This window comes from Carcharodon carcharias, chromosome 39 (assembly GCF_017639515.1).
Source record: "Carcharodon carcharias isolate sCarCar2 chromosome 39, sCarCar2.pri, whole genome shotgun sequence".
Lineage (NCBI taxonomy): Eukaryota > Metazoa > Chordata > Chondrichthyes > Lamniformes > Lamnidae > Carcharodon > Carcharodon carcharias.
In genome coordinates this window covers 1,157,104-1,169,600 of record NC_054505.1, presented here as the reverse complement: position 1 = coordinate 1,169,600, position 12,497 = coordinate 1,157,104, and the positions used below count along the sequence as shown (strand labels likewise).

At 45.0% G+C, this 12,497-nt stretch overlaps 1 protein-coding gene across 4 annotated transcripts in view; it reads right to left on the bottom strand.

Annotated features, from left to right (window-relative positions):
• LOC121273103 (alpha-1B-glycoprotein-like) overlaps window positions 1-11,852 on the bottom strand; it is a 32,099-nt gene extending 20,247 nt beyond the window's left edge. For 3 of the 4 annotated variants that reach the window (XR_005941946.1, XM_041180073.1, XM_041180074.1), the window contains exons 1-2: window positions 11,731-11,835; window positions 1,536-1,568 (exon numbers count right to left, since the gene is read on the bottom strand). Coding sequence is in view for 3 of the 4 variants with exons in the window: in XM_041180073.1 (XP_041036007.1) it covers window positions 1,536-1,568; window positions 11,731-11,794 (97 nt within the window). In the remaining variant the exon portion in view is untranslated. Of the gene's footprint in view, window positions 1-1,535; window positions 1,569-11,730 lie in introns of all 4 variants that reach the window. The other variant, XM_041180072.1, reaches the window with a different exon arrangement.
• Window positions 11,853-12,497: the final 645 nt, after the last annotated feature.

The window sequence follows — 12,497 nt, the reverse complement described above, 5'->3', positions numbered from 1 at the left end:
GCCATGAGGAGAAAGTTTTGTTTCAGGAAGAGAGTGGTTGGGATCAGCAACGCACTGTCTGAGTGTGTGATGGAGGGAGGCTCTATAGTACTTCTTGGATAAGCAGAGCTTAAGAGCGAAATATTCCGTGTTATGTTAAAGCGTGGAGGAGGCAACTTGCTCAGTTACACCTTCAAAGAGGTGACACGGAAAGACAGGGACAAATGGCCTCCTTCTGTGCTGAAACCACTCTATGATTCAAGCCTGTTCTACCTTTCACTGAGATCACAGCTGATCTATGACCCAATTCTTCATTTTACTTTTGTCCCATAGATCATCAGATATCAATAGATATACCATCGTCAAATTAATAATTAACAAATAATTCAGCATCAGTTCTGATTTTTGGGAGAGATGTCTAAACTTTAGCATCACTTTGTGTTTAGAAGTTTCTCATCCCTTTGCTTATGAAATATCTTGCCCTAAACTCTGGTATAATGCACCCCCTACTCTTAGCCTCCCCAAATGAGGAAAAGAGTTTTCCCTCTATCTACCAATATGATTCCTTGATTTAAAAAAAAAAAATCATTCATGGGATTTGAGCATCGCTGGCTAGGGCAGCATTTATTGCCCATCGCTATTTGACCTTGAGAAGGTGGTTTTGAGCTGTCCTCTTGAATCGCTGCAGTCTGTGTGGTGTAGGGACACCCACAGCGCAATTAGGCAGGGAGTTCCAGAGTTATGAACCAGCGGCTGTGAACGAATGGTCGATATATTTACAAGTCAGGATGGTGATTGGTTCGGAAGGGAAATTCCAGGTGGTGGTGTTACCATGTGTCTGTTGCCCTTGTTCATCTAGATTATAGCGGTCGTGGGTTTGTAAGGTGATGTCGAAAGTGCATTTATGAATTCCAGTAGTGCACATTGTAGCTGTTACACACTGCTGCCACTGTGCGTCAGTGGTGGACGGAGTTGATTTTTGTGGATGGGTTGCCAGTCTAGGGCTGCTTTGTCTTGGATGGTATCCAGCTTCTTGAGTATTGTTGGAGCTGCATTCATCCAGGCAAGTGGGGAGTATTCCATCACACCTCTGACTTGTGCCTTGTAGATAGTGGACAGGCCCTCGGGAGTCTGGTTGTGAGTTATTCGTCACAAGATTCCCAGCCTCTGACCTGCTCTTGCAGTCACAATATTTATATGGCTGGCCCAGTTCAGTTCCTGGTCAACAAATATCTTGATAACAAATCGATCAGATAAACTTTTGATCTTCAAATATCAAGGGAATGTGACCCTAGTTTATATTTCCTCTTAACTTAATGCATATGACCTGGGTACCATCCTATAAAATGTACCCTGCATGACATCCTCAGGTGCCCTTAATGTTCACTGCTCTAATCCGCTGTGTCCCCACTGCCTACAATTATCCAGCATAATCAGATTAGATGCTATGTCCTATGTAGTTTTCATTTTGCACTTCATCAATATTGATCATTTCTCTCATTTCTGAGTGAGTTTGTACATTGTCAGAGGAGTTGTGTTGAATTGGTGCTACTTACTGTTTTTATCACAGTCCACATCAGCGGAAGAGGCTGGAATGGAACACATTGTAAGGGAACAAAACGTGAAGAATCGCGTTAGAATATTGCAGCATTAGAATATTGCTTCAAAAAACGTTGCAGAGAAGCAGGTTTAAAGTAATTCACAAAATCAAACAGTAATGACAAGTGAAAACATTTTTTTTAAAGAATTTTCTGATCTGGAACCCACTGTAATAACAGTTAAAGGGAAGAGCTTCAATGGAATCTTTCAAAAGGAAATTACATAAACATTTAAAGGGAACATTTGCAGCGCTTTATGAAAGAGCAGTTGAGTGGGATGATTCAGACAACTCTTTAAAAATACTGACACAGCTCTGATCGGATTAGGGCTGAAAAAAAATACAAAACAATTTTGTAATACTCAGCAGAGCTGGCAGCATCTGAGGAGTGAGAAACACAGTTAATATTCGACTCCGTATGACTCTTCTTCTGAACTTAAGACAAGCAGGAATGTGATGGATATAATACTGTTTAAGAGGGGATGGAGCAGGTGGAGCAAGATAGAAGGTCAGGGATAGGTGAGAGCTCTGGAGAGATTGGCAATGTTGTCATGGACCCAAGGCAAATGGAGTGTTAATGATTATGTTAAACACTAAAGGAGGAGCTGATAGTTGCAGAAACGTAATACTTCGGGATGTGTTAATAGCAGAACAACTGACCGTGCTGTGTGAAAACATAACATTGAAACACGTGACAGATGGCCCTGTGGGTGGGGTGTGTGATGTCAGGGAAAAAGTATAAAAATTGAACAAATAAATGACAGAATAAATGCATTTAAAAATGAGTAAATAAACAAAAACCGATTATAAAGGGGATTAGGGTTGTTGTGTCTCGAGGATAAACACGAAAAGTAATAGTTAGGCCAGAGAACATAATACAGCGTTTTAATTCCTATATACCTGTCTGACCTACGGTTCTGTAACTGAGTGTATAAAGTTAAGGTCAATAAATAAGCAGTAGAGAGGCAGGAGACCTGAAATATATCAAATGGTGGTTAGGTTATGCAATGTCCTGCCGGAGTCAGTGTCGGAGGCAACATCCGTGAGAAAGCTGTTGAAAAAGAGGAAGTGCTTTAAACGTTCCACGCAGAGAGAAAAAAAAAAGTCAATTTGTAAAGAGGAATTAGGAGAGAGAATCAGAGGGGGAGAGAGAGAGATGGAGAGACACACAGAGAAACAGAGAGAGGTAGAGAGAGGCGGAAAGAAAGATTGAGGGAAAAAGACAGACAGATAGACAGGCAGAAAGAGAGAGGGAGGCAGGCAGATAGAGGGCAGAGAGAGAGAGATGGGGGAGAGCTCGAAAGACACAATGAGAAACAGGAAGAGTGAGAGAAACACAGACAGAGGGACTAAGGGAGAAAGTCAGACAGAGAGACAGGCAGATAGAGGAAGGTAGAGAGAAGAGAGAGAAATAAAGAGGGAGAGAGAGAGAGAAAGGCAGAGAGACAGGCGATAATACATCATCAAGAGAGAGAGAATGAGAGAAATGCAGAAAAAGATAGGCACATAGCGGGAGAACAGAGATAGAAGGAGACAGGGAGCCAGTGAGAGGAAGATAGAGACAGAAAGACCGAGAGAGAGAGAGAGGGAGAAACAGGAACAGCGGCAGAATGAGTGAGAGGAAGAGAGAGACAGAGAGAGGCCCAGAGAAAGTTAAGAGAGGGAGAGAGAGAGAGAGAGAGAGAGAGAGAAAGGAGAGAGAAGGAGGGAGAGAGAGAGAGAGAGAGAGAGACAGAGGGAGAGAGAGAGTGATAGAAAGAGAGACAGAGAGAGATAGATAGAGAGAGAGAGAGAGATAAACGCCACAGAACCAAGGGCCTGATTGTGGAAAGGGCAGGGCAAATGGAGGGAGCAAGTGGAGGAGGACAGAGGAGTGTGGAGTTAGGGGGAATATAGCAAACTCAGTTATAAATGGTTAGAAATGAGGAAACCTAACTAGAAGTTACGAAAAGTTACTCAGCATTACCAGAAATACACAGATGTGATCACTACATTTCAGTGTTGCACCGACTTCTGCTAACAGTGAATATCTATAGTTAGGGGCAGTTATGAACACATTTCAAAAATGACACAAATGTTGATGGGGGATGGGGGATGGCCATTAATTCTGAACGTTATAGGAAACTGCAATTGGATATTAATGGGAATAATGAATTATTAATTACTAATTAATGGTAAGTATGGGAATGAATGGCAGTTGGAATTTAAAGTCTGGAATGTGAGATTTTAGAGTTTTTAATTGGTACATTTTAACTGTTAAACGTTGTCTTGCATGCATTTTTCCTTTCATATATAAGGTGTGAACTTTCTCCCAATCTCTCTGATATAATTCCATCTGCACATTCTCCAACATTTTCTCCCTCTTGTGTTCATCCAGCTTCCGATAAGTGTACCCATGGTGTTCAACTCGGCCAGTCTGTGTGTTAACCAGTTCTACATTGCCCCTACTCTCTGGCGAAAGAGGTTTTCCCTAGCTTCCCTTATTGGACATTAGTATTTGTCTCATACTCATGGCCCCCTTGTTTTCTACATCTCCCCTTATTCACACTTCCACAATCTTAAAAACCTCAATCAGCTCACCCCTCAGTCTTCTCTCTTACAGGGGGAGGAGTTTCAGCCTGTTTACTCAACGCTGATAGCTTCACATTATGAGAGCTGCTTGGGTAAAAAAATGGGGCGAGAGCTGACAGATGTTATGGAGCGGGAACATTCTGGATGTTCAGATTCACAAGATATTGCAAATCAACACGTCAAGTTGAGAGAAAATTCAACACGAATGAAAAACTGATTGCGGGACAGGATATAGAGAGGTGAACTCTCGAGATGAAATGGTGAATCCATATATATCATGAGTAATAGCTCAAATAGAGAGTTATTGACAGTTTCAGTAGACACTCTATGGAAAACATGCCTTGGCAATAGAATTCCTAGTTTCGAGGATAGTGTAGGAGAGGTTGTATAAGAGATGAACTCTCAACATGCGATGGTGAACCAATATAAATGATTAATAGAAGATCCAATAGAGTTATCTGTGCAGTTTAGTTGGAATAAGGTTGTTGGAACAGAGAGATATAGTAGGTCTTGGATAGCTTAGAATATGCTCGCAATGAGGAAACAGCAGTATGAATGTAGATGTGGACAAAATGAAAGCGTTTTATTTTGAATGGTCATTTGTTAAGGCCATTTCAATTCATTGAGGGACCGGGCTGAGTAGGAAAAACAAATAGATTATTTCGATTGAAAACAAAAACAAAAACAGAATTACCTGGAAAAACTCAGCAGGTCTGGCAGCATCGGCGGAGAAGAAAAGAGTTGACGTTTCGAGTCTGCATGACCCTTCGACAGAACTTGAGTTCGAGTCCAAGAAAAAGTTGAAATATAAGCTGGTTTAAGGTGTGTGGGTGGGGGGCGGAGAGAGAGAGAGAGAGAGGTGGAGTGGGGGTGTGGTTTTAGGAACAAACAAACTGTGATAGAAGCAGATCATCAAAAGATGTCAACAACAATAGTACAAAAGAACACATAGGTGTTAAAGTTAAAGTTGGTGATATTATCTAAACGAATGTGCTAATTAAGAATGGATGGTAGGGCACTCACGGCATAGCTCCAGTGGGGGTGGGGAGAGCATAAAGGATGTAAAAAAATAAATAAATAAATAAATAAAAATTTTAGTAATGGAAATAGGTGGGAAAAGGAAAATCTATATAATTTATTGGAAAAAAAAGAAAAGGAAGGGGGAAACAGAAAGGGGGTGGGGATGAGGGAGGGAGCTCACGACCTAAAGTTGTTGAATTCAATATTCAGTCTGGATGGCTGTAAAGTGCCTAGTCGGCAGATGAGGTGTTGTTCCTCCAGTTTGTGTTGGGCTTCACTGGAACAATGCAGCAAGCCAAGGACAGACATGTGGGCAAGAGAGCAGGGTGGAGTGTTAAAATGGCAAGCGACAGGGAGGTTTGGGTCATTCTTGCGGACAGACCGCAGGTGTTCTGCAAAGCGGTCGCCCAGTTTACGTTTGGTCTCTCCAATGTAGAGGAGACCACATTGGGAGCAACAAATGCAGTAGACTAAGTTGGGGGAAATGCAAGTGAAATGTTGCTTCACTTGAAAGGAGTGTTTGGGTCCTTGGACGGTGAGGAGAGAGGAAGTGAAGGGGCAAGTGTTGCATCTTTTGCGTGGGCATGGGGTGGTGCCGTAGGAGGGGGTTGAGGAGTAGGGGGTGATGGAGGAGTGGACCAGGGTGTCCCGGAGGGAGCAATCCCTACGGAATGCCGATAGTGGGCGTGAAGGGAAGATGTGTTTGGTGGTGGCATCATGCTGGAGTTGGCGGAAATGGCGAAGGATGATCCTTTGATTGCGGAGGCTGGTGGGGTGATAAGTGAGGACAAGGGGGACCCTATCATGTTTCTGGGAGGGAGGAGAAGGCATGAGGGCGGATGCGCGGGAGATGGGCCGGACACGGTTGAGGGCCCTGTCAACGACCGTGGGTGGAAAAGCTCGGTTAAGGAAGAGGGAGGACATGTCCTCCCCCTTCCTTAACCGAGGTTTTCCACACATGGTCGTTGACAGAACCCTCAACCGTGTCCGGCCCATCTCCCGCGCATCCGCCCTCAAGCCTTCTCCTCCCTCCCAGAAACATGATAGGGTCCCCCTTGTCCTCACTTATCACCCCACCAGCCTCCGCAATCAAAGGATCATCCTTCGCCATTTCCGCCAACTCCAGCATGATGCCAACACCAAACACATCTTCCATTCACGCCCACTATCGGCATTCTGTAGGGATTGCTCCCTCCGGGACACCCTGGTCCACTCCTCCATCACCCCCTACTCCTCAACCCCCTCCTACGGCACCACCCCATGCCCACGCAAAAGATGCAACACCTGCCCCTTCACTTCCTCTCTCCTCACCGTCCAAGGACCCAAACACTCCTTTCAAGTGAAGCAGCTTTTCACTTGCATTTCCCTCAACTTAGTCTATTGCATTTGTTGCTCCCAATGTGGTCGCCTCTACATTGGAGAGACCAAACGTAAACTGGGCGACCGCTTTGCAGAACACCTGCGGTCTGTCCGCAAGAATGACCCAAACCTCCCTGTCGCTTGCCATTTTAACACTCCACCCTGCTCTCTTGCCCACATTTCTGTCCTTGGTTGCTGCATTGTTCCAGTGAAGCCCAACGCAAACTGGAGGAACAACACCTCATCTTCCGACTAGGCACTTTACAGCCATCCGGACTGAATATTGAATTCAACAACTTTAGGTCGTGAGCTCCCTCCCCCATCCCCACCCCCTTTCTGTTTCCCCCTTCCTTTTCTTTTTTTGCAATAAATTATATAGATTTTCCTTTTCCCACCTATTTCCATTATAAAAAAAATATATATATTTTTTTTACATCTTTTATGCTCTCCCCACCCCCACTAGAGCTATACCTTGAGTGCCCTACCATCCATTCTTAATTAGCATATTCGTTTAGATAATATCACCAACTTTAACTTTAACACCTATGTGTTCTTTTGTACTATTGTTGTTGACATCTTTTGATGATCTGCTTCTATCACAGTTTGTTTGTTCCTAAAACCACACCCCCACTCCACCTCTCTCTCTCTCTCTCTCCGCCCCCCACACACACACCTTAAACCAGCTTATATTTCAACTCTTTCTTGGAATCGAACTCAAGTTCTGTCGAAGGGTCATGCGGACTCGAAACGTCAACTCTTTTCTTCTCCGCCGATGCTGCCAGACCTGCTGAGTTTTTCCAGGTAATTCTGTTTTTGTTTTTGTTTTGGATTTCCAGCATCCGCAGTTTTTTTGTTTTTATTTCAATTGAAGTTCTTTCCAGGGGATACTTGCCATGATTAGGTGAGATATAAGATTTTAGATCAGGGAGGCTATACTGGAAATGGATGAAACACTCGTAAGGACACAACCGGAATACTGCAAGCAGTTACTGTCACCAACACTACAGGGAAGTTGTGATTGTGCTGTCGAGGGTATGTAGGAAATTTAATGTTGCCTGGAATGGAGGTTATTATTTATTGCAGAATATTCCATAGGGTCTGCTTGTAGTCCTTTGGACAGAGGAGTCTGAATGGGAACCTTGTTAGCAGTGTACACAAAAGATGAGGGGCCCAAACAGAGTGCCTGGATCGGAAACCCCTGCACTCCCCTTGGATGTGGGAACTGAGTGGGTGTTGATGGGGGGTGGGGTGGGGTGGGGGAGGGGTGTTTGGGGAGGGGAGGGTGGTGGCGAGGCATAGATACAAGGTATTGGGGAGAAGGCTTAGAGGAAATTCAAGGGGATTTTTTAAGATAGTTGGAATCTGGAACCCTCAGCCTGCAAAGTGGTAGAAGCACAAACCCTTACTACATTCGAAACAAATACATGTATTTGAGCTTCTTCTGTCATTAGATGCAAGGATAGAGGGAGGAGCTGGACAGTGGGATTATTTTGTCTGGGCCAATCCAAGCTGCAAAACTCCACCAGTATATGATCCAATGAAGTGACGGAGGACCTGAAACAAGGAGACACGCAAGGATGTCCACTATTCCATTTTTTTTTAAAAGCCAGGTGACATGCTAAATTTTACAGTGAGTGTTACAAGGTTGTGGATTACACCAGAGGAATTATTCACTGAAGAATGGACAACGTACTTAAAAACAAATCCTTAATCATTCATGGGATGTGGGCATAGCTAGCTGGCTCACCATTTATTGCCTATCCCTAACTGCCCTTGTTCAGATGGCTTTTAAGAGTCAATCACATTGTTGTGGGACTGGAGTCATATGTCGGCCAGAGCAGGCAAGGGCGGCAGATTGTCTTCCCTAAAGGGTATTAGTGAACCAGATAGGTTGATGATTTCGTGGTCATCATCAGACATTCAATCCCCCTCAGTACACGGACCAGATAAGTGACTGTAAAGCTCCTGGGAGCTGAGTGAAGGAATTTGGGATTAGCACAGGCTTTCGAGATTGTTCCTCTGCCTGATTGAAGGGTGAATGCCCACACGAATTCGTTAGCACCCAACCGTCTGTTTTCCTGTTGTCATCCCTGTAAATTGCTGATTCACTGAGTAACGAGTTACACATAAATTACAACCGAGTCAAGCCTTTCGGCAAAACACGTCATTGTTCATGTTTTTTTTAATCTCTCTACATACTTAGACTCCCCTTAACGATGTTACTTAACAGTCCAATGCCAGCATTTTAAAACAATGATCAGGCAATGGAATTGGTTTGGATGGGGCTTTGGGGGGGGGTGTTATGAGCGAGGGGATTTTTAGAATTAGACAGCTGGTTAGTAGCACAATGACTGTCTTCAAAATGAGAAAGCCGATAACTTCCTGCAGTGAGCAGTGATTAACCGAGCGTGTGGAACTGGCCAGTGACCTGGTGAGTGGTAGTGTGGGGTGGTTGGGGGGGGGGGGGGGGGGGGGGGGAGGGAGGGGGGGGCGGGGGGAAGAGGGGGCTGGGGGTAGACCTCCCCAAAAAAGGGTAGAGGAGGGCCAGGCCGAATGGAAAAAGAGAAGGAGGTTATGAGTGAAGGGAGAGCTCTTTCACATATAGGGCCCAGGGGCGTTAGGTCGGATTGGGAAAGGTGATGGGACAGGAACTAAGGAGAAAATCCTTCCGAGAGCGGACACAGGGGCCAAGGGGCTGCCTGGTCAATGGGACCAAGGGAAAGACCTCGAACAAAGGGGGCAAAGGGCTGGCGAGTCTAATTTGGGAGAATGCACCATGCAAGAAGAGTTTGGGAAAAAAATCGTTCAGGGAAGTGACCTAATGAATAGGAGCAGTAGGAGGCCATTCGGTCCATCGAGACTGCTGATCTGAATGTGGCCTTAACCCCACTTCTCAGCCCGTTCCTTGGAACTCTCGACATCCTTTTCAATGAAAATATCTTCACAACTCAGCATTCAAATATTCACTGACCCTACCACCACTGCTCTAGGGGGAGAGAATTCTACACAATCTGACTACCCCCTAAGAGAAGAAATTCCTCCTCATTGCCATTTTAAATGAAAACCCCTCCTTGCCTGAAATTGTCCTCCCTAGTTTTAGATTCGTGTTGAGGGGGCGGTTTGGATTCGGCTTCACAGGGTAAATGATCTGGGGGAGTCTAGAAAACTGTGGGACACAATTGTAAATTAGCACCCCCCCCCCCCCCCCCGCCATGTAAGACGGAAATGAGGGGCACTTTTTCTCTCAGGTGGTCGTCAGTCTGTGGAATTCTCCACTCCCCACCTTTCCCTCCCTCCCACCCACCAGCACCAACTCTCCCACCAAAAAAGCAGTGGAGGCTGGGGCATATAATAAACTCATGGCTGAGTTAGACAGGTTTCTGATCGACCAGGAAGTCTTGCATGACGGGGTGGTGTTTTATCTGAATTTTCACATTACCAGTAGTCCTGGTTTTGTATGTAATGACTGAAGGGGCAATGATTTTAAATATAGATCAATGGTAATGATCGGGTATTACTTTTAACAGGCAGGGTGCTATGAACACAATAACTTTTTTTAACTGAATCAGCCAACGCTCAGAAGCTGGGATTAGATGAACTTTTGAAGGAAGGAACAATACAGAACTTGTAAACGGCGAGTGAGGGGCTGAGCAAGGAGAAAACACTCTTAATGATGGGGAACAGAGTGGGTGGGCCGAATGGTCAACAGGACAGGAGGGTAGGATTCAAGGGTGAGTTTCCTTCAGGAGAGATCAAAGGTGGGCGTTGACTGGAAAGGGAAGGGGCAAGGTCAGTGGGATGAAGGGAAAAGGGTTTTTCTTTTGCCCCCATAGTGCGAGCACAGGGGAGATGGCCCGAATGGGGAATTGGAATGAGGCCAATTGGGGAACTGTTTTAGAGACGGGGCACTCCCTGGCTCATTCAGTCCTCCACAGCAAAACTCAATGAATGTTAGTTAAAGAGCTTTCTTGGATGTTGTAGTCGGCGACACAATAAACAACTGAGCAAAGATTGGCTTTATGAAATCTTTCTACGTTTAAAAAAAAACAAGTGTACACCCGTAGAAGTATAGCTCAGTGCCCTATGGATGTGTTGGTTGGGGACACCTAAGGGACAAAGGAGGAAAACTCCCATTAAACTACCAATGTCGCTGCATATAGCATTGAAATACAGTTGAGATCTCGGGGCAAGGACAGACAACATCATCTTGAATTTGTACAGCGCCTATCCCTTTGATGAATGTCGTTATGTCAGTCACAGGTACATAATTAGACCAATAACAACAGAACTCTGAAGTCAGGGTCTCTAACTGATCAAAAGGGAGGACTTTTAAGGCGCCATTTCAAGCAGGTGAAGAAATATCTGAGGCTTAGCGAGCGGATTCCAGAGCGTGAGCACAAGGGGATGAACTAATCGACACTAGTATGGAGGAAAGGCAAGAAAAACACCGTTCTGTGAGGGTTGTGCAGCTGGAACGCTGCACAGCGAACAAGAGGGTGAGAAGTGTCGGGGCTGCAGGAGGTTTATAGAAATAGGGAAGGAGGGGGCCGAGGCGCCATGGAAGGATTTGGAACAGGAGGGCGAGAATTGAAGGGGCTGGAGGGGGTTACAGATATACGGAGGGAGGGTGCATTGGGCCACGGAGTGATTTGGAACAGGAGGGGGAGAATTGTACGGGCTTGAGGGCATTACAGAATTTGGGAAGAAGGGGGCGAATAACCATTGATGGATTTAGAAGGGCGGTGGTTGAGAATTGTCTGGGCTGGAGGAGGTTAGAGAGATAGGGAGGCGGGTGCGAAGGCCCATGGAGGGATTCGAGCAGGATCATGAGAATTGTAAGAGCTGCAGCAAGTTACAGAGACAGAGAGGTTGCCAGCAGCCTTGAAGTTTAAACAGAGGAATGAGAATTATAAAATCGAGTTGCAGGACAGAGGCAGCATAGATGAATCTTTGGAGGCTTTAATTTCAGAAACCGACCAGCAGAAAGCTGGGACACCTGAGATAGAAAAAGCAAAGTAGACATGTCTGAGGTCAGCATTTAAACTTCAAAGAAATAGGGTATTGGAGTTTGCATTATCTTAGAAACAATGGTTCGAATTTAGCTGCAGCTTTCTCATTCTAGCCATTTCCACGGAATTTAAGAATAAATTAACTATTTTCAACACCTCATTCATTACCAACTACAGAAATGAATGGAGACTTACTATTCGTCAGCAGAATTGATAAGGCCACCATCTGGAGAATCGATTTGAAGCGGCAGGCAGGCATTTTGTAGCAATGCTCTGATTGACTGTTCCTCTGACCGAGACCTGAGGCAAGATATAGAAGGGCCAAGATCGTGTCAGAACGGATATTCGTGGATTGATCATGACGTGATGGATTAGAATACTTTTTTTTAGAGAAGAAGTGAGTTTCATGGTAGTGCTGAGGAAGTAAAGTTGTGAAATAAAAAATGGTTTCCTTGTGTGCACTCTTGCAGAGTGAGTGCTGGAAGTAACAGCCCTTTTCTGGGCCCCATTTGCAGAGTGATTGCTTTTTTTAAGTGATCTGGAGAGAGTGCAGCCTCTGGAAGCAGCCAGTCGCATAGAGGAACGCCTCCCCACGCTGGCTGTCCCTGCTGCTGCTGTCCCTGATGCTGTTGCTGTCGGTGATTGTCCGCATTCAAACTATCAAAATAATGAATCCCCCCACCTTCCACACCAAGATCAAGCACAACCGGGGCGAAAATCCCAGCTGGACTGTAGGTGCTACGCATTTCCTGGGCGCCATTTCTGACCTGAACCCTGGTGCTAATTTTCATTGCCCCGGTAATCATTTAAATCACAACTGACTTCACGAACACAGATTATCTGCTCATCATCCCATTGCTACTTCTTTTCTCATTTAAAGTCATGGAGGTAGGGGTGGCTTGCTTTGAAAATGGACACTCTAATATTAAAAAGAGTTGCATTGGTCACGCTCAGTTTGAAAT